At 38.2% G+C, this 23,611-nt stretch overlaps 1 protein-coding gene across 4 annotated transcripts in view; it reads right to left on the bottom strand.

Moving 5' to 3' along the window:
• Positions 1 to 23,611, bottom strand: part of USP9X (ubiquitin specific peptidase 9 X-linked) — a 147,807-nt gene that overhangs the window by 56,186 nt on the left and 68,010 nt on the right. For all 4 annotated transcript variants that reach the window (XM_008968336.6, XM_008968337.5, XM_003815368.7 and 1 more), the window contains exons 15-21: positions 14,076 to 14,163; positions 10,732 to 11,074; positions 9,369 to 9,464; positions 8,728 to 8,939; positions 6,710 to 6,950; positions 6,326 to 6,475; positions 4,980 to 5,100 (exon numbers count right to left, since the gene is read on the bottom strand). In XM_008968336.6, coding sequence (XP_008966584.1) covers positions 4,980 to 5,100; positions 6,326 to 6,475; positions 6,710 to 6,950; positions 8,728 to 8,939; positions 9,369 to 9,464; positions 10,732 to 11,074; positions 14,076 to 14,163 — 1,251 coding nt within the window. The remainder of the gene's footprint in view (positions 1 to 4,979; positions 5,101 to 6,325; positions 6,476 to 6,709; positions 6,951 to 8,727; positions 8,940 to 9,368; positions 9,465 to 10,731; positions 11,075 to 14,075; positions 14,164 to 23,611) is intronic.

Genomic DNA, 23,611 nt, shown 5'->3' with positions numbered 1-23,611 from the left:
GATGCTGGAAAAAGAAGAAAACATAATATCCATCAGTAATAGCCTAGAGAGAAATAATTACAGTCTGTTATGCTATAGCACATTTCTATAACCCCAATTAGCTCACAATCAATTGGCAAATATAATGATGTCAGTATAATGCAGAAGGTGAGTTTGTTCATGTGTGATTTCTTCCAGGCAACAGTAGCCAGAACAGCAGAACTGTTAATCTTCAACAAAAAAATTAAAATGAGCAAAGCAAAAAGCCCCCTCAGCTTGGTAGATGTGTAAGCAGAAGCCTGTTTCTTTTTAAAGGAAAATTTAAAGTGAATACTTGCATCAAGGGCTCATCTTGTGAGATACAATCCTAAACTAGACTTTCATGGACCTTGGCAGGTTCTACTTCCCCCTGTGCCTATCTTAATGGTAGCCCATCTATCTCAGAGCTCCACTCTTTTGCACTGTATCTCAGCAATGTCAAGTCAGCATTTCCTCTGTACTGGTTTTGTGTCTTTTTACTATCTCCTGAGGAAGCCTTCAGCCACACTGAAGTACCTGCCTGGACTGTCCAAATTATCTCTGAGGATACTAATTATCATTTTATGAGTGCTCCAATTAAACTATGTGCAAGTTTTAAAGGTAGTCCTATGTTGGGAATTACAGACCATGAAGGAGGAGGAGGGAGCCCAACAAGTGGGTAGAGCTCAGCATAAAGATTCAACTCAAGCAGAGCAAGGAGCGTCCCTGGGGTAGAGACCCAACATTCAGAGACAAGAGTCCTTCTGCATTCAAAGAAAGGGTGGGGGGTGCTGGAGATAACTGATTAAATAGGAAAATAAGTGAGAGGATAACAGAAGCCAGGTTTTTCATCGTCAGAAAAGAGAGTTTGGCCAGGCATGGTGGCTCACGCCTGTAATCCCAGCTACTGGGAGGCTGAGGCAGGAGAATCCCTTGAACCAGGGAGGCGGAGGTTGCAGTAAGCCGAGATCGCGCCACTGCACTCCAGCCTGGGTGACAGGGCGAGACTCTGTCTCAGAAAAAAAAAAAAAAAAATTACAAATATAGAAAGGGAGAAAACTAGAATGAAACTGTGATAGGCTGGGATGGGAGGAAGTCGTGTGACCTCATGGTTTTGTAAAAACATACACACATATATATATTCATGTGTGTGTGTGTGTGTGTGTGTGTGTGTATAGTAATAGACTTAAATGTGGATACACATACACACATTCCTTAGTTCTAACTGCTTAGAGAGCCAGGGAGCAACAATACATCAATAGCAATGAGTGCAATAAATGTCCAGATCTTGGTTTCTAAACACCATTCTCCAGGAAAATAAATCAAGCAGGCCTCCTTGGAGAAATAGCCAATTTCAGGACTGGGGCAGAGAGGGTACAGGATGTTAATCTGGAACTTTAAAAAATTTTTTTTTTTGAGACAGCGTCTTGTTCTGTTGCCCAGGCTGGAGTACAGTGGCTTGATCATATAGCTCAATGCAGTCTCCATCTCCCAGGCTCAAGTGATCCTCCCACCTCAGCCTCCCAAGTAGCTGGGACTACAGGTGCACATCACCACACCTGGCTAATTTTTGAAATTTTTAATAGAAATGAAGTCTGGCTATGTTGCCCAGGCTGGTCATGAATCCTGAGCTCCAGTGATCCTCCTGCCTCACCCTCACAAAGTGTTAGGATTATAGGCGTGAGCCACTACACTTGACCTAATCTTAAACATCTTGAGCCAAAGAGCATACAAGTGCTGAAAGAATAATGGGAACATATTAAAGTAACACAGAACAGTCTGAAAGGACTCCCACTGGCCAAACGAGATCATTTCAGCATCAAGATAAATGATAGTAACAGATTATAACTCCTTGATCATGATTTCATACAGACATAAACGAATGAATAAAATGTCTGATGAGGAACAGTATAAATATTTTCAAAGTACCTCTGCACAAAATACTTTTTTTTTTCTTCAGACAGAATCTCGCTGTCGCCCAGGCTGGAGTGCAGTGGCATGATCTCGGCTCAACGCAACCTCCGCCTCACAGGTCCAAGCCTCAGCCTCCCAAGTAGCTGGGATTACAGGTGCACGCTAACACGCCCGGCTAATTTTTGTATTTTTAGTAGAGACGGGGTTATGCCATGTTGGCCAGGCTGGTCTCAAACTCCCGGCCTCAAGCGATCTGCCCACCTCGGCCTCCCAAAGTGATGGGATGATAGGCATGAGTCACTGTGCCTGGCCCAAAATACTTTCAAAGGGAAGGGTAATTTTACAGTGGGAAAGCAAGGAAAAAACTCAAGTGATCACAGTGATCATCGTCAGTAATGGGAAAAATTGAAATTACATACTATCTGACTGGATGCATTGAGAAGAACAGAACATCGCTTCTGTGGTATTTCTGCCAAAGACGCATAACCTGAATACAATCATGATAAAACAAATCTAAACTGAAGGATATTCTATAATTAACTGGCCTGTAATCGTTAAGAGTCAAGGTCATGAAGGTCAAAGACAGTATGAGGAACTGTTTCAGAAGGAAACTAAGAGATACATTAACTAAATGCAATACAGTTATTCCCCGGTATCCATGGGGGGTGGGGGTGCAGGGATGGTTTCAGGATCCACCCTCCCAACACCAAAATCCAGGGATGCTCAAATACCTTATATAAAATGATGTGGAATTTGCATACAACCGATGCACATCTTCCTGTATAAATTATCTCCAGATTACAGTCACGTGTTGCATATGTTCTGAGAAATGCATCATTAAGTGATTTCATCATTGTGTGAACATCATAGGGTGTGTTTACAACAAATCTGGATGATACAGCCTACAACATATCTAGGTTATATATGGTATAGCCTATTGCTCCTAGGCTATAAACCCATACAAGCATGTTACTGTACTGAATACTGTAGGCAATTATAACACAATGGTATTTGTGTATTTAAACATAGAAAGGGTACAGTAAAAACATGGTATTATAATTTTATAGAACCACCATTGTATATGTGGTCTATCACTGACTGAAACGTCATTATCCGGTGCCTAACTGTACATTGTATTAGGTAACACCTAATACAATGCTTACACATAGCTTCATTCGTGTGGATTCAACACAGTACTCAGCATGTGGCAAATTCAAGTTTTGCTTTTTGGAACTTTGAACAATGTTTTTTCCCCCAAACATTTTCAATCCACAGTTGGTTGAATCCATAGATCCAGAACCCATGTATATGGAGGGCTGACTATATCTGAGTTTGAACTATATCTTTTTGCTGTGAAGGAGATAACTGAAAACACTCAATAGAGTCCGCTAAGTAGATGGCAGTAATGAATCGACATTAATTTCCTGGTATAGATGGCTTAATTTTGCTTATACAGACAAATATCCTTGTTTGTAGGGAAAGTATTTGGTGGGCGATGGGACTACAAAAACCAGTAAATTACTCTCAAGTGTTCTTGAATTATACTTCTAATTTTTCTGTAAGATTGTAAGTATTTCCAAAAAATACATTTAAAAAATTTTTAGGTTGTATAGGCTTGAATGATCTGCCAAAACTCTACTTTTTCCCCAAAAGCCCTACTATTTTTAGTGCATAATTTTGCCGAACATTAGGTTTTAAAGGAACACACATATATTAGAACATAAATGCAAGAATGTGTTAGTGAAAAACAAAATCCTGTATATGGAAAAGGATCACTAAGGAGAGAAAGGTCTTGAAATTTTAACACTAGAATATTTGGAGGGGAAAAGCCAACAGAAGAGCTGGAAAAGGTTAAAGAAGCCACCCCAAAGGTGGAATAAGATTAAAGAGAGAAGGGAAGAGAGAAAAGGTAAAATCAGATCTAGTAAATTCACCATCACACTTAGACATTTCAAAGACACACAAAATGCAAAATGCTGGTGAGAAAACTATCAAAGAATACAAATCTCTCTCAACTGAGGAAATCTCCAGGCCCACAGGTGACGCACCACAAAACAGACTTAACGCTAAGGCACATCATAATATTTCAAAACGTAAGGATAAAACCAAAACTTCCAGAAACGAAGGTCACATGCAAAGGAATAGAAACCAAGAGGACTTTGGTCTTCTCATCAGCAATGCCACCAGCCAGAAGGAATATATTTTCAAACCTAGGATTCTATACACAAACCATTAATCAAATGTGATAGTTTGCCTACATTCAGATAAAAAATATCTCAAAAAAAAAAGTATGTGGGAAGAATAAGTGATAGGTGTACAATCAGGAAAATAAAAGGGAAATTATTAAATCCAGGATAAAAGTTGTCAGTGATCTAGAGAACTATATTTCAAACAATCTTGGAAACGTAAATGTTGAATCTGGATTTAAGCAAATACTGGGAGGATGTGGGGGTATGTAACAGTTAAGTTTTCATCTACACAGCAGAAAATCAGTATATATCTGTAAGTAACAAAGAAATAGCTGTATGAGGACACTCCAGACATAATGGTACATATATATACTAAAGTAAAAGTGGGAAGTTGGAAGTGGTTGTTTCTAAGGATAAAAAAGGAACAATACCGCAGATGACACATGACCCATATTATAGTCCAGGTATAGGCAAACATTTTCTGTAAAGGGCCAGGAAAGTTAAGCAGTTTAGGCTTGTGAACCATATGGCCTCTGCCACAACTCCTGAGCTGTGCTATTTTAAGACAAAAGCAGTCATGCAGACAGAATGTAAACAAATGAGCCTGGTTTTGATCATGGACACTAAAATTTAAACTTCATATAATTTTCATGTATCACAAAATATTATTCTTCTAGATTTTTTTTTTTGTAGCCACTTAAAAATATAGCTCTTGGGATGCACAAAAACAAGCAGGGGGCTTGATGTGGCTTGTGGGCTGTCATCTGTCAACTCTTGTTATAGTCTATACCAAAAAGCATGGTCCATTTAGAAACAGAATTTGCTAATATACTCCTTTATTGTCCAGCAAGTACTTGATCATCATTTAAAAATTCTTACCTGGCGGCATAAGTTTCATAAGTACTCTTGCTCCATCTCTAAGGGGTGGCATATTTAGGCTGCTACCTAAGTCTGCAACTTGCCAAAGAAAAGAGATGTATCTGGGATGCAGTGACATTATCTAGAATATAAAATACACAAAATAATTACCTCTAAATTATTTACTCCCGTTTTATAAAAGCCCAAGTAAGTTTCTCTGTGTTAATCCCTATACTTTTACTTATGAAATTTCTACTCTTTGAAATAGTCTGACTTTCCCATCTTTTAATCCCTACAAATCCTTAATAGTGCAGATCAAATACATCATCAAGTCACTTCCAGTCATTTTTTTGTGATAGCTCCTCTCCTGTTCTATTAAACCATTTCTCTCATATATACAATTTAGACTCTGGACATAACAGAAGGCTGCCATGCCCACTACCAAATTCTTAATCCAGTTGTTATAGAGAGCCAAATCCTCCTGACACTGGAGTGGCTGCTACTATTGTAACCATTAAAATTTCTGTGGGGAGGGGCGAAAGGAGAGCTTAAAAATATTTCTTTGGCTATATGTTACTGACAATCTGATAAAGATTACAGGTATTTTCCTACATAGTTCTTGTTTTCATTTATTTATATTTTTAGAGATGGGGGTCTCACTCTGTTGACCAGGCTAGAGCATAATGGCACAATCACAGCTCACTGCAGCCTAGAACTCCTGGGCTCAAGCAATCCTCTTGCCTCACAGCCTCCCCAGTAGCTGGAATTACAGGTGTGAGCCACCATGCCCAGCTCATATATAGTTCTAAAAGAACTATCCGTTTTGTGGTATAAATTTTAGAAAGTGATACAGCTGACTCTTGAACAACACAAGTTTGAACTGCACAGGTCCACTTACATGCAGACTTTTTTCCCAATCAAATGTGGACAGAAAATTCAGTATTTCCAGGAAGCAAAACCCAAGTATATGGAAGGCTAACTTTTTGTATATCTGGTTGCACAGGGTCATCTGCAGCATTTTGGGTATATGCAGAGGTCCTGGAACCAATTCTCCACGTATACGAGGGATGACTGTTTTCCTCTAAATTTATACATCCAATAGTGTTATTATTAAGCTCTAATTGGTTAATTTTATGTAAAAGTAACAATACTATACCTATGGGGAAATTATGTTTTAAATTCCAACTGTGTTACAATTACCTTTTAAAGGGATCCATTCTGAAGTTGGTGGTTAACTGTATATTTATTTTTTTGTCTCATTAAACTGTAAGCTCCTCAAGAAAAGAAAGAACCACTCTATATACTTTATTCTCAAAAACCCTAGCATGATGCCTTACATACAGTAGTTCAAAACTGTATCTACTCACCACTCCAGGCAAACAGCTTTCCACTTCTGGATTGGGACCATCACTGTAATGATTACCATGGTTTCCAGGAGATCCAGTGGAGGAATCAGAAGAGCTATCAGGGCTTGAAGGCATATTGGAACTTATCTGTGTAAGTTTGGCTGTAATAAGCTGAAAATTATATACTATGTTAATATCAAAAACAAGGAAAAATACTTACACAAAACACAAAACTTAGTGATATACCAACCAAAAAATCCAAAAGACTACATGCTATACTTTAATGCTGTAACTCTAATACCTAACACAGTCCCAAACATAACAAATGCTCAATTAGTATTTACTGATTAAACGATAGTCTCTGGTTTGATTTTATTGAAAAATCTGTTAACTATACATACATACCGATTTATCTTTTAAGTTTAATTGTCCAATCAACTTTCTATCATCTGCAGGATCTATCAGCTCACCGCCCACAAAGAGCTCAATTTTTGTATGGGCTACGTTGGCTTTAATACGATTGAGAATACATCGTCGTACTGAACCAATTGTATCATTTGTATGAGACCATACCTCCAAGTCATCAACCTGTCTGCCCTGGTTTGGAAATCGAACTACAAAAGAGAGGTGTTTACCGCGGAATGCTCTGGGGGGAAAAAGAAAGACAGACATCATCATATTCAGCAGACTCTGAAATTTTGTTGCCAAGAAAATAATGCTGGGGATTTAACACTAAGTATTTTCTTATTAAACAAGAGGATGTGAATTAAAGATACTTAATACAGCTTGAGAATCCCTTATATGAAATGTCTGGGACCAGACAAATTTTGGATTTCTTGGATTAGGGATACTCAACCTGTATTACTTTCAGTATCTTGAAAATAAGGCCGGGCATGGTGCCTCATGCCTATAATCCCAGCGCTTTGGGAGGCCGAGGCGGGTGGATCACTTGAGGTCAGTAGTTCGAGATCAGCCTGGCCAACATGGTAAAACTCCATCTCTACTAAAAATACAGAAAATAAGCCAGGCTTGGTGGTGGGCGCCTGTAATCCCAGCTACTTGGGAGGCTGAGGCTGGAGAATCGCTTGAACCTGGGAGGCAAAGGTTGCAGTGATCCGAGACTGCACCACTGCACTCCAGCCTGGGCAACAAGAGTGAAATGCAAAAGAAAAAAAAATATTGCTCCTTTTAACTAAAAATATAAATAATATTTAAAAACATAATCATATTCTATTGTTGTTAGTCTTGTATCTATGGTTGCAGAAAATGAGGTGTCTACTAAAATGAAATTAAATCCAAGATATAACGCTTATTTTTATGCTGTAAAAGCCCAACTCACTAAGACTATTTTTAAATGTAAAAGGTTGGCTGGACGCAGTGGCTCATGCCTGTAATCCTACCACTTTGGGAGGCCAAGCAAAGAAGATCCCTTGAGCCCAGGAGTTCAAGACCAGCCTCGACAACATAGGTAGACCTTGTATTAATAAAAAAAAAATTCAAAAAAAGAAGGTAGAGTTTACCTTTTACATTTAAAAGGTCGTTTTACATTTTGTTAAAAGCATCAACAAAAATGCCACAATGCACTTTATTTTTTTTCTGGAAAAAAGCCTTCATATCAAAATTCACTCCAAAATGCTATTTATATTGGTATAGTACCTTTTTTTAAAGTAAAATACAAAATAAAAATCATATTCAAGAAGCAACTGTATATAATTTCATGATTAATAAACAAAACTCTTTAAAAAAAAATGATGGCATTGACTATAAAAAACATCCCAAAACTAGAAACACCATTTGAAAATATTTGTTATATGCCATGCAAGGCAGCTTTTAAGAGCTCTTTACAGGCCAGGCACTGTAGCTCACGCCTATAATCCCAGCACTTTGGGAGGCCAAAGCAGGAGGATTTGCTTGAGCGTAGGAGTTTGAAACCAGCCTGGGCAATGTAGTGAAACCCCACCTCCACAAAAAGTCAAAAAAAATTAGCCAGGTGTGGTAGCCTGTGCCTGTAGCCCCAGCTACCTGGGAGGCTGAGGTGGAAAGGTCACTTGAGCCCGCAGTGAGCCATGATCACACCTCGGCATTCCAGCCTGCGTGACAGAATAAGACCTTTTCTCAAAATAAACAAATAAACAAAAACACTTCAACTGCAAAATACCACTGCAACACTTAATGAGTAATAATGTCAAAGACAAAAAGAAAACTAGAAAACTACTTAAGAATGCCTCACCCAAAAAACCAAAAAAAAACCAGATGGGAGAGTGGGGGAGGTTATTAAAAAAAATTAGATGAAATGAAAATGTTTTTAATGGGCAAAGACAACAATTTTCAAACGAGAAAAATTTCTGCTCTCCTTTTACCAAATGGCTAGGAAAATATCAAATAATTAAGAATTAGCACCAATAGATTAGTTATTCACAAACCTCGACATAGGGAGAATTGTTCTTTCCTCATGATAATCACTGTCACATTCATTTATATATTCCCTTAAAACAGTTAATACTCGAACCATTCGAACAGCTTCCTGTCTTGCACAATTAACACTGTCTTTGTCACCATCCAAAACACACAATGTGTCATAGGAAGCCTTCAGACGATCAAAACAAGACTGAATGAAGTCTTCATGGATCACCACCTACAAATATCGGGCCAAATAAACACAGTTAAAATTGCTTTAAAATGTAAAAACCAAATATTAATCCAATTAAAGATGGCAATGGCTAATTTAATTGTAGCACTCAATTAACAACAGTCATATTTAAGTAGAGAATCCATACAATAATAAAATGTATGTTTATTAAAAGGAAGCTAGCATTACATAAGTTAACAAACATAAATTAGTCAAAAGTGAACTTCAGGATTAGGTGTTAGCATCAAAATGAATTCACATAGACTTTCTTTGCCATTTCAACATATAATAAATAGTTACATTAAAAATAACCCAATCACTTCAAGACAACTATCAAGGCAAGATTCATTTAGATAATATTTTTTTTCTTTTGTATAAGAGAAATGGGGGCCGAAAGAATTATATATGGAAGTTTTAATGCACATCAATCCTCACCTGATTGACTTGTAGTCTTGGACCAAGGTTTGTGTATATCTCTTTGAGGAGATCTATAGCTCTGCTGGCAATATCATCATTACTCTGAATCACGACCTGGTTTCAAAATGATAAAAGTATTCATCCCTTTCAACATATATTTTTGTTGGGCATTTAAATTCAAACCATATCCTCAGTTATCTTAAACACACTATTCAATGATTTAATGGTAAGTTGACTTTGATAATCAAGTAAAATTAAGTGAGAAGCACAGACCAAAAGGAAGGGTAATAAATGCAAAATGAAAGTCTCTGAATAATTTAAGAATGAAAGGTACGTTTTTGTAAAAATAAAATACGCTTTGACCACTATTATTTAACCCTATAATTTAATATCTTGATAACCAAGTGAGACACTCAAGAAGAAATTCAAATTAGTTGACAGGAAATAAGAGATTACATGAAACACAGTTTAGCATAAAGGACTACTCTACCCCCAGTTTCTATAAATCTTTATCACTCATCTAATTACATTAGTGGTTTCCAAACTATGTTCAGAACCCTAGGGGACTTTGAGGAAGTGTTTCAGTGTTGGCCCCTATAAAAGGGTTGGGGAGGGGAAAGGGGGTAAGCATGGGGAGACCAAGTAAGAAAACATATTTTCCTTGTTCAATTCAGTTTACTTTTGTAGTGTGGTGCAAATTTTGAGTTTTAAGATGTGTTTCTGCTGTTAAAACAATGTTGAAAACCACATACTTAATTAAAAGCTTTTAAATACTCAAATGCCACAATAAACATCTTTATCTATGGTTTGCAGGAAAATATTTGAGACATCCAAACAATATAAACTGCTGTATAACAGGTCAGATTAAAGATAGGCATAATATACTAGTACTATAAAAATAGATTAGCCTTAAAAAGATAGTATTTTATTCCCCCAGGTATTTAAAAATATCACAAGGTAAACAGTGCCAATAAAGCATATACTCATAATCTATACTAAACACAAGTCCTCTCTTCTGTCCTCTATTTTAGTGTTAAACATTGAAGAGGAGGAAACAGATCGACACTGAATGAAAACTCGGGAAGGAATATTAATATCCACGGGGGAGGAATGAAAGATTTGTATGTTTAGTGCACATCCATGGAATACACAGATACTAAGCTAAGACAAAAGGAACATCAGTGGCAGGAGGAGGGAGAGGAAGAGAGAAGAAAAAGCCCACTGACAGGTGACATAATAAAAATGAACAATTCCTAACTACACCAAATTCCTGAGACAAACATCAGAGTAAAACACACAATTTATATGCAAAATTACAATTCCTTACGTATATGAAAAAGTACATCAGACACCATTTACAGAGTTCCTACTTTTGACTTACCCTCCAAAGGTAATCTAATCCTATTAACTCCAAGTCATCCATCATATAGGCTCTCCTTTTTGCTACTAGTTTTCCTTCTCGACAATTCACAGCTTTGAAGAATCGCTCAAAACACTTCATTCCATTTTCAGTTAACAGAGAAGGATCAAGCTGAAGCACATTACTTTCAAAGAAGTCCTTATTAATATCAGGATCTAAGTCTGGTTCATCCCCCATCAACTTGGAATACCACTTAAAACAGGCTTCACGATCACAAAGGTAAACTGCATTCTCAGCTAAGCATTTCCATATTTGTTTTGCCTGAGGAGCACATAGCCACAGCTGGCCATCCTTCAATAAAAATCTTGAAAAAACATTAAAAATTGGCAATTAGATTTATGTAATTTTTATCCGGAAAGGCAATCTGTATTACCTACAAAATACAGTTATCACCATTATATTTTAACTATAGATAAAAAGATATTCATTCTTTCAAAATAACCTATTTCTCTACTTTTATCTGGTACTAAAAAAAAATCCCCACTAGATATTAATTAATTCAACAAGCACACACTGAACACCCACTTTGTGCCTGAAATGCAGCTAGCTGAATTAGGAATAAAAGATTCATTCCATGAACCTTTAGTTTTTGAAACCAGACTTTTGGAAAGAAGCATGTTTAGTAGCTTGAGTTAAAAATAAAAGACTTAGGCTGGGCACAGTAACTCACGCCTGTAATGCCAGCACTTTGGGAGGCTGAGGTGGGCGGATCACCTGAGGTCAGGAGTTTGTGACCAGCCTGGCCAACATGGCAAAACCCCATCTTGACTAAAAACATAAAAATTAGCCGGGTGTGGTGGCTCATGTCTGTAGTCCCAGCTACTGGGGAAACTGAGGCATGAGAATCAATTGAACCCGGGAGGCGGAGGTTGCAGTGAGCCAAGACTGTGCCGCTGCACTCCAATTAAAGATGGCAATGGCTAATTTAATTGTAGCACTCAATTAACAACAGTCATATTTAAGTAGAGAATCCTGGGTGAGACCCTGTCTCCAACAACAACAACAACAAAGACTTAGCAGCCTGCTTATATGGCATCATTGAAAAATGAGGTATTCAATCAAGTGACTTTCACAAATAACTAATCCATCAATATTTATGAGTTAAAACTGCTTAAATTTTCAAAGGTTTTCCATTTTTTCGTTTTTTTCTAAAGATGGCATAGACCCTTCTTCAAATGAAAATCCCATTTGGAATCTGATATATATTTTAAAAAGTAGAGCTGCACCAGTTGTTGGGAGAGGAAAAAGAAAGGAAAAATCGGGAAACTTCCTACTGCTTGTTCAGAAATCTTCAAGGAACTTAACTCAGAAGCCCTAAAGCTCCTACGTAAGTTTGAAAAACTACCGGTCTAATAGGAAGAGCACAGACTTAAGTAAAAGAGACCTAGTTGAGTAGTGCAATTCCATCATATACTGGCTGTGATATTTCAAACAAGCTACCTTAAGCCATTGGAATCTTGGGTTTCTTACTGATCAGATGGGAGTAACACCTGCTGCACTGTGTTGCTTCGGAGTAAATATAAAGTGTCTGGCACAGGCCCAACACACAGCAGGCATTAAAGTCAGGTTCCTCTTCCTTGAGTTAGTTGCTATTAGCTCACATACAGAGGTACTAACAGAGTAGAAACTACAATAGTTCCTCTGATTCCAAACTTTAAAATGGCAAAAAGGCTTGAAACCACTTTTCTGTTCTAGTAAACCTAAGAGACATATAACACATGCCAATCAGTAACGACTGCTTACTATGGCAGTAACTCTCAATGTGGGGAGGAGGCAAGTCCTTCTATCCAGGTGGTTAAAAACAAAACACACAGAAAAAAAAAAAAACAATGCACTTTAAACAAATGCCAAATTTCTTAAAATTTGGTAGAGGTTTTTCCTCAAAATCATTAATATAGCTACTTAAAATTTTCTCCATAAATAAGCACAGAGTTCAATAAATAGAAATCCATAATTAACACAGCCCAGGACAAAACTCCCCAGAATATGTTATTAAAATAAATGGGGCCAGGCGCGGTGGCTCACACCTTAATACCAGCACTTTGGGGGACCGAGGCGGGCAGATCACGAGGTCAAGAGATAGAGACCATCCTGGCCAACATGGTGAAACCTCGTCTCTTCTAAAAACACAAAAATTAGCTGGGCGTGGTGGCGCATGCCTGTAGTCCCAGTTACTTGGGAGGCTGAGGCAGGAGAATTGTACCTGGGAGGTGGAGGCTGCAGTGAGCTGAGATCTCACCACTGCACTTCAGCCTGGCGACAGAGTGAGACTCCGTCTCAAAAAAATAAAATAAGATAAATAAATAAAATAGACGTCAAGAAGCAGTGATAATCTGGGCATTTCTGTTAGCACACTTGTAATCTAAACAAGCTCTTTTGCTACATGTGGTTTTTTGAATTCAAAAGGAACCTCTCATTTAAAAAAAAAATTTTTTTTTTTTTTTTTTTTGAGACAGGGTCTGGAGTGCAGTGGTGCAATCACAGCTCACTGCAACCTCCGCCTCCGAGGTTGAAGTGATCCTCCCACCCCAACCTCCCGAGTACCCGGGGCTACAGGTGAACACCACCATGCCTGGCTGATTTTTGTATTTTTTTTTAGAGATGGGATTTCGCCATGCTGCCCAGGCTGGTCTTGAACTCCTGGGCTCAAACCATCCGCTTGCCTTGGCCTCCCCAAGTGTTGGGATTACAGGTGTGAGCCACCGTGCCTGACCATCAAAATTTTTAACAAAGGCACTTTGCACATCTGTAAGTGTATGATCACCAAAAGCTAAATATTGCAGAGAAAATCCAGCCCTAGACTACATTTTATCTTAATAAACCTTTTCCCCTCAAGCCAATCAGAAATGATATTATTAACACATGACTTTAGATTGCCTGTCAGCCACTGTTAGAATAAACAAGATACCAGAGGACTCCAACCACTCTTTTGAGGTGCTGGTCTAGCAGCCTTTTGCCCCCGTTTCCTTAGTGTCTATGATATCATTAAGTCAGTATAGTCCTCCTTCCGGTTGTGTCAAAATATGGGAATTTGCCCTTTAAAAATAAACATTATTTCCAGCATAAACAGATATGAAGAACAAAGTCAATTCTAAAGGTTAAAATGTGTTCTCTTAAAATATTGCAACAAAGTTAAAACTCAGCGAATCATTTTAAAGTATTTAGTAACAAATACAGGGAAATGTCTTACATGACTTGGGGACTTGGGAAAAGGCCACCCAACAAAGACCAAGCTATACAGTCTATTCATTCTGTATTCCTTATCTTTTTCTTAAAGAGAGCAACACTAACTGTATAAAACAAACCTAAGGAAGTTAAGCCGTTCTTGAACTTCTTGAACATGACTATATCTACTTCCCAGCCTCACAGTTTGTGGGTCATAATCTTCATGGTCTGCAAATTAAGAAAAAACCATGCATTATACACATGGATAACCCAAATCACTGCTTTGACTTCAACCAAAGAAATTAGGCCAGTTAAAATGTCACTAATCCTTTATCATTAAAAGGCAACCTAAATTCTACCAGTTGGTGGTTTCTATCCATCTCCTGTTTTCCCCACAAAAATACGTTCCTGTTACATAACCAAAACAATCTGTTAAATATGCTATCAAAAATAATTATTCAGCACAACCCCTTCGTGCAACCTTCACACGCAATGAAGCAATTCATGATTGCAGCCTAAGACCGACCTAAGTGGTCTATGAACTGATAAGGAAGACAAATTTTTTTTCTTCAATTTCTTACCTGTTATACTGAAAGGTGTTTTCATGAAGAAAAAATTATTTTGGTATAAAAATAAATATTACTAATTTACACCTAAGAAGTGAGGGTAACACAAGATGCTACTCTACATGACCAAGTTATCATACAATTGTCACCATTACCATGTTAATGTCCAGAATGTGTCATTTTCCTTCAGCATTAATTACTATATTTCCATATCAGATCCCAGACCCTATGGTATGTGCAAGCTATTGTTAAAGATTCTAATTATGTAAGCTCTTTTGGAAATCAGTAATCAAATTCTTCAAAACATTGATGTTTCTTCTCTGAACAAACTCCTGATGTGTTATAAAGATGGGACATTCATAATGTCTGGAAACATATTTGGTTTTGATGCTTTGGTAAAGAAAAAAGCCCCATATATTACGACCAAACTACTTTCTAATTCCACATATATCGGAATATGCAAACAGGCATAAACACTCTACTTTCAGGAATGCATATTTCATCAGAGATTGGGACTTAAAGGACTACTTCAAGAGGTTTTCTTACGAAACTGTAAAGAAAATCAAGTTTTAGCTCATGCCTGTAATCCCAGCAATTTGGGAAGCCCAACCCAGGCAGTAGTATTGCTTCAGGCCAGGAGTTCGAGACCAGCCTGGGGAACATAGCAAGACCCTGTCTCAAAAAAAAAAGTGAGAGGATGGTTTGAGCCCAGGAGTTCAAGGCTGCAGTGAGCTATGATTGCACCACTGTACTCCAGCCTGGGCAACATCAAGACCTTATCTCTTTAAAAAAAAAAAAAAAAAAAAAAAAAAAAAGGCAGGGCGCCATGGCTCACGCCTGTAATCCTAGCACTTTGGGATGGCAAGGCAGGCGGATTACCTGAGGTCAGGAGTTCGAGACCAGCTTGGCCAACATGGTGAAACCCCGTCTCTACTAAAAATACAAAAATCAGGCATGGTGGCAGGCGCCTGTAATCCCAGCTACTCTGGAGGCTGAGGCAAGAGAATTGCTTGAACTCGGGAGGTGGATGTTGCAGTGAGCCAAGATTGTGCCACTACACTCCAGCCTGGGTAACAGAACGAGACTCCGTCACCAAAAAAAAAAAAAAAAAAAAAAAAAAAAAAAGGCAAGAATTCTCTTATACTCTTTACCTGTATTCACCAATTGTTTACATCTTCCTCCACTTGCTTCATTAGTTGCCACACATGTAAAAAATACACACATACACATGTGTGCATAATCTTTATAAACCATTTAAGAGTTGGACATATGTCCTTTTACCCTTAAATACTTCAATGAGTATTTCCAAATAACAAGAAAACTACACTAGTAAAATACTATCATCATCTAACCCAGGGTTTCCGTTATTGACGTTTGGCCAGGTAATCTTCGTTGTACAGGACTGTTCTGTCTAGGACTGCACTATAGGTTACTTAGTAACATTCCAGGCTTCTACCCACCCCTCAACCCCAGTTTAAGACAGCTCCAGACATTGTCAAATAGCCACCTCCACCCCCTCGGAGGAGCACTGATTTAATCCATGGTCCATATTCGAGTTCATCAATTTTCCCAATAACGTCCTTTTACATCTTTTCTACAAAGCCCAAGATTAAATATACATTGCATTTGGTTTTCATGACTTTCTATTCTTTAATCTGCAGAATTAATCATCCTTTGTGTTCTTTGACCTTTTTGAAAACTGGAGGTCAATTTTGTTGAAATGTCACTCAATTTGGGCTTCCATGCCACTTCGTCATAATTAGATCAGTCTAAGCATTGTGGCGAGTAACACAGAAGGGAGGCAGGTTTCTCTGCTGTAAAGGTACTATTTTGCTCTTTGTAATTAATAAGTAATTTGTAGAGAGAGACTTTGAGGCTATGTAAGTATTTTGTTAAACTTTTGCCCACTAGTTTTAGCTAACAACCCACCTCCCTTTTTTTGTTTAGGTGCTAACACTTTACTTATGAAGAACTGGGACCCTGCACAAAGAGTAGAACTTTGGAAACATTCAGCTGACAGCTAATCAATAAAAGTCAAGAAATAAGATGCCTTTATGCTAAATAGGAATGAAGAGGCCCTCTTACTACAGAGAAGCTTCCAAGCTGTCAAATTTATATATATATATATATATATATATATATATATATATATATATATATAAAATTGGTAGTTTAGTAGTAAATATTCAGTTCAAAACAAATACCTGGACTTGTTAGCTAGCAGTCAAATGAGGAGGATAATCCACTTTTGACTCATATTGTCTAGGTGGCAAATATCCCGCTGAAAACAGCAGGAAGAATTAGATGAGACTAAATTACTCAGATGTCTATGAAAATAGGTAGGAAGAGGTAGTGAATCATGGCAGAGACTAACATAAATTGGTTCTTGTCATCATAAACAGCAAGTTTTCTAGGGCCCATTTTAGAACTTATTTTAAAAGTTCATTTAAAAAAAAAACATCGAGTCATAAAGTACCATAAAATCTATCCATTTAAATACAATTCAAATTTTTTAGTACAGTTGTATAATCATCATCACAATCTAAGTCTACATTTTTCCTCACCCCAAGAAGAAACCCTGTACAAACCACCCTCTCCCTTTGTTCTCCCTGCTTAAGTCTGAGGCATTTCATATAAAAATGGAATCATGGCTGAGCACAGTGGCTCATGCCTGTAATTCCAGCACTTTGGGAGGCTGAGGCGGGCTGATCATCTGAGGGCAGGAGTTTGAGACCAGCCTGGCCAACATGGCGAAACCGTTTCTACAAAAAAAAAATTAGCCGGGAATGGCGGCATGTGCCTGTAATCCCAGGTACTCGGGAGGTTGAGGCATGATAATCACTTGAACCCAGGACGCGGAGGTTGCAGTGTGCCGAGTTGGCGCCACTGCACTCCAGCCTGGGCGACAGAGCAAGACTTCATCTCAAAAAAAAAGAAAAAAAAAAAAAGAATCATGCAATATGTGGTATTTTTCTGACAGACTTTTTCCCACTTAGCATGTTTTCAAAGTTCATTCATGTTGTACAGATTTATGTATACATTTTACTTGGGTATGTAACTGGGAATGGGTAATATGGTAAATTCTACGATTAATATTTTGCAAGGTGGGTGCCACTCTACAATCCCACAAGGACTATATGAATGCTCCAATTTCTCCATAGCCTCATCAACATTTACTGTTGTCTTTTTTGTCACCCTAGTAGGTATGAAGTAGCATTATCTCACTGTGGTTCTGATTTTCATTCCCCTAATAACTAATAATACTAAGCATCTTTTCAAGTGCTCATTGGCCATTTGTATGCCTTCTTTGCAGAAATTTCTATTCAGATCCTTTGCATCCATTTCTTAATTGGGTTGTCTACTTCTTTTTCTTGCCTAGTTATCCTGGCTAATGCCTCAAGCAGAATGTTAAATAGAAGTGGTTGGAGTGGACATCTTTGTCTCATTCTTGTTCCTAGGGGGAAAGCAACCAGTTTTTTACCATTAATTAGTATGATGTTAGCTGTGGGTTTTTTGGGACAGTCTTGATCAGGTAGAGGAAGTTCCCTTCTATTCCTAGTTTGAGCCTTTCTATATTGAAAAGAGGCTGGATTGGACAAATGCTTTTTCTGCGTCTATTAAGATGATATGTGCTTTTAGTAGTTTCACTATTGTTGGATGGAGTATTCCATAGATGTCTGTCAGGTCTGTGGCCTGTTAGAAACGGGGCTGCACAGTAGGAGGTGAGCCCCCCACCCCCAAGTCCGTGGAAAAACTGTCTTCCACAAAACCAGTCCCTAGTGCCAAAAAGGTTGGGGACTGCTGGTTTATAGTATTCAAGTATTTTTTTCCTGCAAATTCGGAACACTCTGTCTGATGTCACTTGTTTTGGGCCTAATTGCTTCCTTTAGGGTGTCTCATAAGCCAAGTCTTAGAGCAACAAATTCTCTCAGTCTTTATCTGGGAATATCTTCAGCTTGCCTTCAGATTTTAAAGACTGTGCTGCTGAATGTAAAATTCTTGGTTGTCATGTCTGTCCCCCAACCCCAGCACTTTGAATATGTTGTCCTACTGCCTTCTGGCCTCAATGTTTCTGATAAGAAGTCAGCGGTTAATTTTTATTGGGGTTTCCTTGTGCAGGAAGACTCGTTTTTCTCTCACCACCTTCCAATTGTTCTCTCTGACTATAATGTGTCTCAGTCTGGGGCTCTTTGCATTTACCCTATTTGCAATTCTTTTTTAAGCTTCTTGTCTGCCATCAAATTAGAGACGTTTTCAGTGACTATGTCTCTTTCTGTCACTCTCATTCATCTGGTATTCCCATTAAAATTAATGTTGGTCCCCTTCATGGTACCCAATATTTCCCTGAGATTCTGTTCACTTTTCCTGTGTTCTTCAGATTGCATAATTTCTACTAATCTATCTTCAGGTTCACAGATTCATTCTTCTGCCAGCTCAAATCTATTCTTTAGCCCCTCTTATGAATATTTCATTTTGGTTATTATACTTTTCAAGTACAAAATCTCTACATGATTTTTTAAATAAAAAATAATTTCTCTTTACTATCCTCTAATTTAGATTAGACATTGTCATCATACTTTAAAAATTCTTTAGACATGGTTTTCTTCAGTTCTATGAGCATATTTGTAATTCAAGTCTTTGCTGTCAAGTCTGTCTGCAAAGCCCTCCATTTGGCCTCCTTCAAAGGCAGTCTCTGCGTCAGTCTACGGGTCACATCTTCCCATTTGTTTGCATGCCTCAATTTTTGTCATCAAAATCTGGACATGTTAGATATGCAACAACAACCTGAATACTGATCTCCCTTCCCCCACCCGTTTGCTTGCTTGTTTAGTGACTGGGCTATGACTATGGGAAACAGAAATATGACTATGGGAAATAAGGGCTATGGCTATGGGATATAGTGACTGGGAAATAGACTTCATAGTCTATTTCCCTCACAGTGCACAGCTTCCGACAGCTCTGCCCCCATGTTTTCCTCCTTCTTTTAATCCTTTAGCCTGCCTACCTAGGAGTTGCCCCTGCATCAGTATAAGCCCCTTATTGGCCAAACGCTGTGTTTAAGCCTCCTTGACTAGTAGATTTTTACCCTTTACCACTGGATGTCTGTGTGGCTTGGAGGCTGCTATCACACTACTCAAAAAGTTTATGTTTTTGTCCTATGCTCATTCGGAGACTAGCAGCTTGCTTGTTCCCTTCTCAATCACTCCAGCAAGGATGCAGCAAGTCTTCCAGACTGCCAGGGATACACGTAATTTTCATGTCTGGCTTCCTAAGAGTTGCCCCTGAGTCGGGGTAGCTTATTATTCACCCAATGCTTTGTTTGGTCAGAGCTGTATTTAAGTCCACTGTACTGGTGAGGCTTTCACCCTTTGCTGACGGATTGACATGAAGCTTGGGGAATGTTTTCAATTTGTCCCGTGTCCAGTTCTGATTGTTTCTGCTTAGGTGAAGCCTAATGCATACACGTAGCATTCCTGACCCCCAGGGTTGACTGTGATCACAAGAGAGCTTGTCTTGGCCATCTCTTTATCTAGATCTTTCTGTTAAATTTCTGGTTGCTCATCCTGTGACTTGCTGATACCAGTATAAGGGAGCCACAAGCACTCTCCTAATTCTTCATCACCCAAATCTCCATTTGTGATAATACCCTTAGGCACAGCATGGTCTGGTCCAAAGAAAGTTGGTCCCTTCAAGCACAACTGCTGAGCACAGCATCCTCACACCTTCTCTCTCCATCTGGACAGAACATCTATGTTACTGTTCAGGAGATAGAGGGAGGACAGCAGCTAACTTCTCCCAAAATTATATCCCTGCCCTTAAGAGCAGGTGCTGGTGTTGGGTGTGTGGGATCAAACTCTGATTTTCTCAGATTGCACTCCCTGACATATAATGTCCACCCTGTGAGCAAGCCAGGTTGGGGATAATCAGAGCCCAATATTCTCAGCCTGCCATGCCTTAAGTAAAGCATTTATCCTACAAGCAGGCACTGAATGGGGTAAGGGAGTCTCAGTTTTCTTGGACATGACTGCCTGGAACAGAGCTTCTGCCACATACGACTGAAAAGGATCAGAAATGCCAGTAGCCCACACCACCTCATGTGGTCAAACTACAGCCCTAGACTGGCAGCCTCAGGGAAGGAGCCCCTGCTTCTTAGTCACACCTGCCTGGAGTAGAGTTTCCACACAAGAAAGCTGGATCTGAACATGGGAGAACAGAACAAGCTGTGGCTCAAATGCTACAGACTCTTGCTGTTTTGCAGATTTAATAGATTTTCTTGAGTGTTTTCCCATTTGCTATACTCCCTTAGGACAATTTTCAGGTACTCTAAATGACTATTGTTTATATTTTTCTCCGGTTAAATGGTTGTTTTGTTAAGGTCTGCTGAACATTTTATTCTGCCATTCCAGACGTGAAAATCCTCACCCCCTTGGGTTTATTTTCATCATATACTCTTCATTTGTTAGTTGGCATTTTTGTCTACATGAGTATTTTCATATTTTATTTTCATTACTAATTTTGACCTAATTATGGCCAGTGAAAGCCAACTCCTGTGTCCTTTTGACATGTCAACATGATCGTTGAGCACTTTCTTACTTTCTGGAATAGGATGGTCAAGGATCATGTGGTACTTTCCCTGTTCCACGCCTGGAAACAGCCGTTTCTCCAAGAAGGTATAAACTGTTCACAAAATGGATAATATTTAATTATTTTTAAACCACAGAGAAGTCACACAGACTTAATAGTACTTCATAGTTGATGTATAGGAATGAGTCCTGAGAAAATCTAGCACAGGATCTGTACCCTAACATAGCACTGTTGGTGAATGACACTCATAAAGCAATCTTTTTGTGTGGAAAACGTTCCTAAAAACTGTTACTGTTGGATGGAAAAGACCGGGAAGAAGTAACAGAAAGTAGCATCCTAAGTAAACAGAGTGCAAAAATCTGACCTACAGTGAAGTTGGGTCATCCAACTCTATCCAGAAACAAGAAAAAATGGTAAATTAAACTTTCGGTAAGTATTGAAGTCAGTAGAATGACTATTCTACCAATGAGTTAAAACTTGAGTGAAAACTAAAAGGTGGTTTATACTTCATTGTATGCATATGAAAAACTTTTAAAGAATAATTTAAGTACCAGTGTATGAAAACACTTGTAGTGAGAACATGAGTAAATACTGTAGAGAATTTTACTAAGTTCATTCTTTTATCTAAATAATGTTTATAGGAGGTAAAATCAGCTGATCATGCTTACTGAGGAAATGTTTTTCCCCCAAAAGCTAAAGATGCTAGTGAAGATAAAATACAGGCAGCACAAACCATTGGTAAAATGGTTATCAGAAATTGAGAATATCAGTAAACTGTGGAAGCCTGATGTTATCATGCCAAGTAACCTAATGCCTCATAGCTAATGGGATTTGTCTATCACTTTTATTATAGAGGCAAAAACCATAATTAACTTTAGAATTGCAAATTTAGAAATGTTAGTGGATGTTACCACAGAAGTGATTTAACGTTGTAAAAAGTTTAATAGAAGAATTTTACTAGTTTTAAAAATTATTTGCCCCCACCCCCATATTTAACTATCTCCAGACTCATCAGTATTAATCAAGAATAGTGTAATAAATTGGAAGAAGAAAAGGTACCAAGGTTAGGAGGAAAAAAAGGTATGATGTTAAAATTCAGAGGGGAATTTACTATGTGCCAGACATTATTCTAGCATAAATAACCTGCCCACAGTCATACAGCTAATATGTTTGGGTCATGTTTCAGACCTAGGCAACTATGCAGACTGACATCTCTCAGTTTGCAGATATACAGACAACATAAGGAGGAAAAACTGAAGAATGTAATCATTCCTGTGATAACGAAGTTGAGATGAGGCGGTAACTCAAGTAGAATTGTACTAAAATGTAGCAGAAAAAACCCTAGTGAGACAGCCGGGTTCCTGACCTCTGACAATGAAATTAAACACCACATGCAAATGAAGTAAATAAAAATTAGCATTAAAGCACATATGAATTATATGTCTCCACTCTGGGGGAAGGCCCTCCTTGGCAACCATGAGGACTTTGTACCACCAGGAAGAGATTATAATCATAAGATACTAAACCCAAATGCTTGGGTATACTACACATAAACCTCTTTTTTATGTCACTGATTTTGAGTACCTTTGGTACAGAACATAAATCACATGGTTGTATTGCCTTGATCATTCTATTACACTGCTTAGAAGGAACCTAAGACTAAAATGCTAAGATCACTGTCTGTTGCTCATCAGCTGCCTAACATTTAGATTGCTTGTCTAGCTCTAACAATCTATTGGCCCCGAGGGGATAAATGGAAGAATAAAGAGTCAACACTATCACTGGGAGTATCAGAAGAGTTGCTTAATTTTTATGTTTATCTGAATTTCATTGGGAAATGTACATAAGTATTAAGCAAAAATCTGGTAATTCTTAAGCACGAGGGGATTTTATTCAATAATGTCAAAAGCCTACTCCTCAAATAATGAGTATTATAAATATTCTCATTTTTAACATACACTATGGGCTTCTGCAGATCCTACATAACATGTTAAATGAATGGTAAGTTGAGTAATCAGTATGTTTAACTCTATAACTAACATTCGTAATACAGTATTTTCTTACATACTGCTCGGGAAACAAACGTGAAACAACAAAGTATCAGTGGGGAAAGGGGTATGAATTTGTCATAAGACAGAAGAGGAACAGTATATACTGAGAAGCCATCCCTACTCTTGCACACACAGAATGACATAACTGTCAAAGGGCAAAAGAGCACTGACACAGGGCTCCACACATGGCAGGCTAAGACTTACAATCAGGATCTGTTGAAATCACAGGAAACTTTATCCTAAACATGTTCAAACAATTTCACACTTTGAATGCCAATGTAAACATCTAGATTCTTACAGCCAGGCTCTCATCTCTACTCTTATGTTTTTTAAATTCATGGAGTCTTGAAGCACTTACAAAACATAGGCTTGGCATTATAAAAGAACTATAAAGTAAGAACAGACTTAGACAAAACAAGTTTCCTTTTAAAAAGCTAAAGGTGGTGGTGAAGGACATAAAGATTGAAAATGAGC

The sequence above is a fragment of the Pan paniscus genome, chromosome X (genome assembly GCF_029289425.2).
Source record: "Pan paniscus chromosome X, NHGRI_mPanPan1-v2.0_pri, whole genome shotgun sequence".
Lineage (NCBI taxonomy): Eukaryota > Metazoa > Chordata > Mammalia > Primates > Hominidae > Pan > Pan paniscus.
This window is presented reverse-complemented; position numbering and strand designations above follow the sequence as displayed.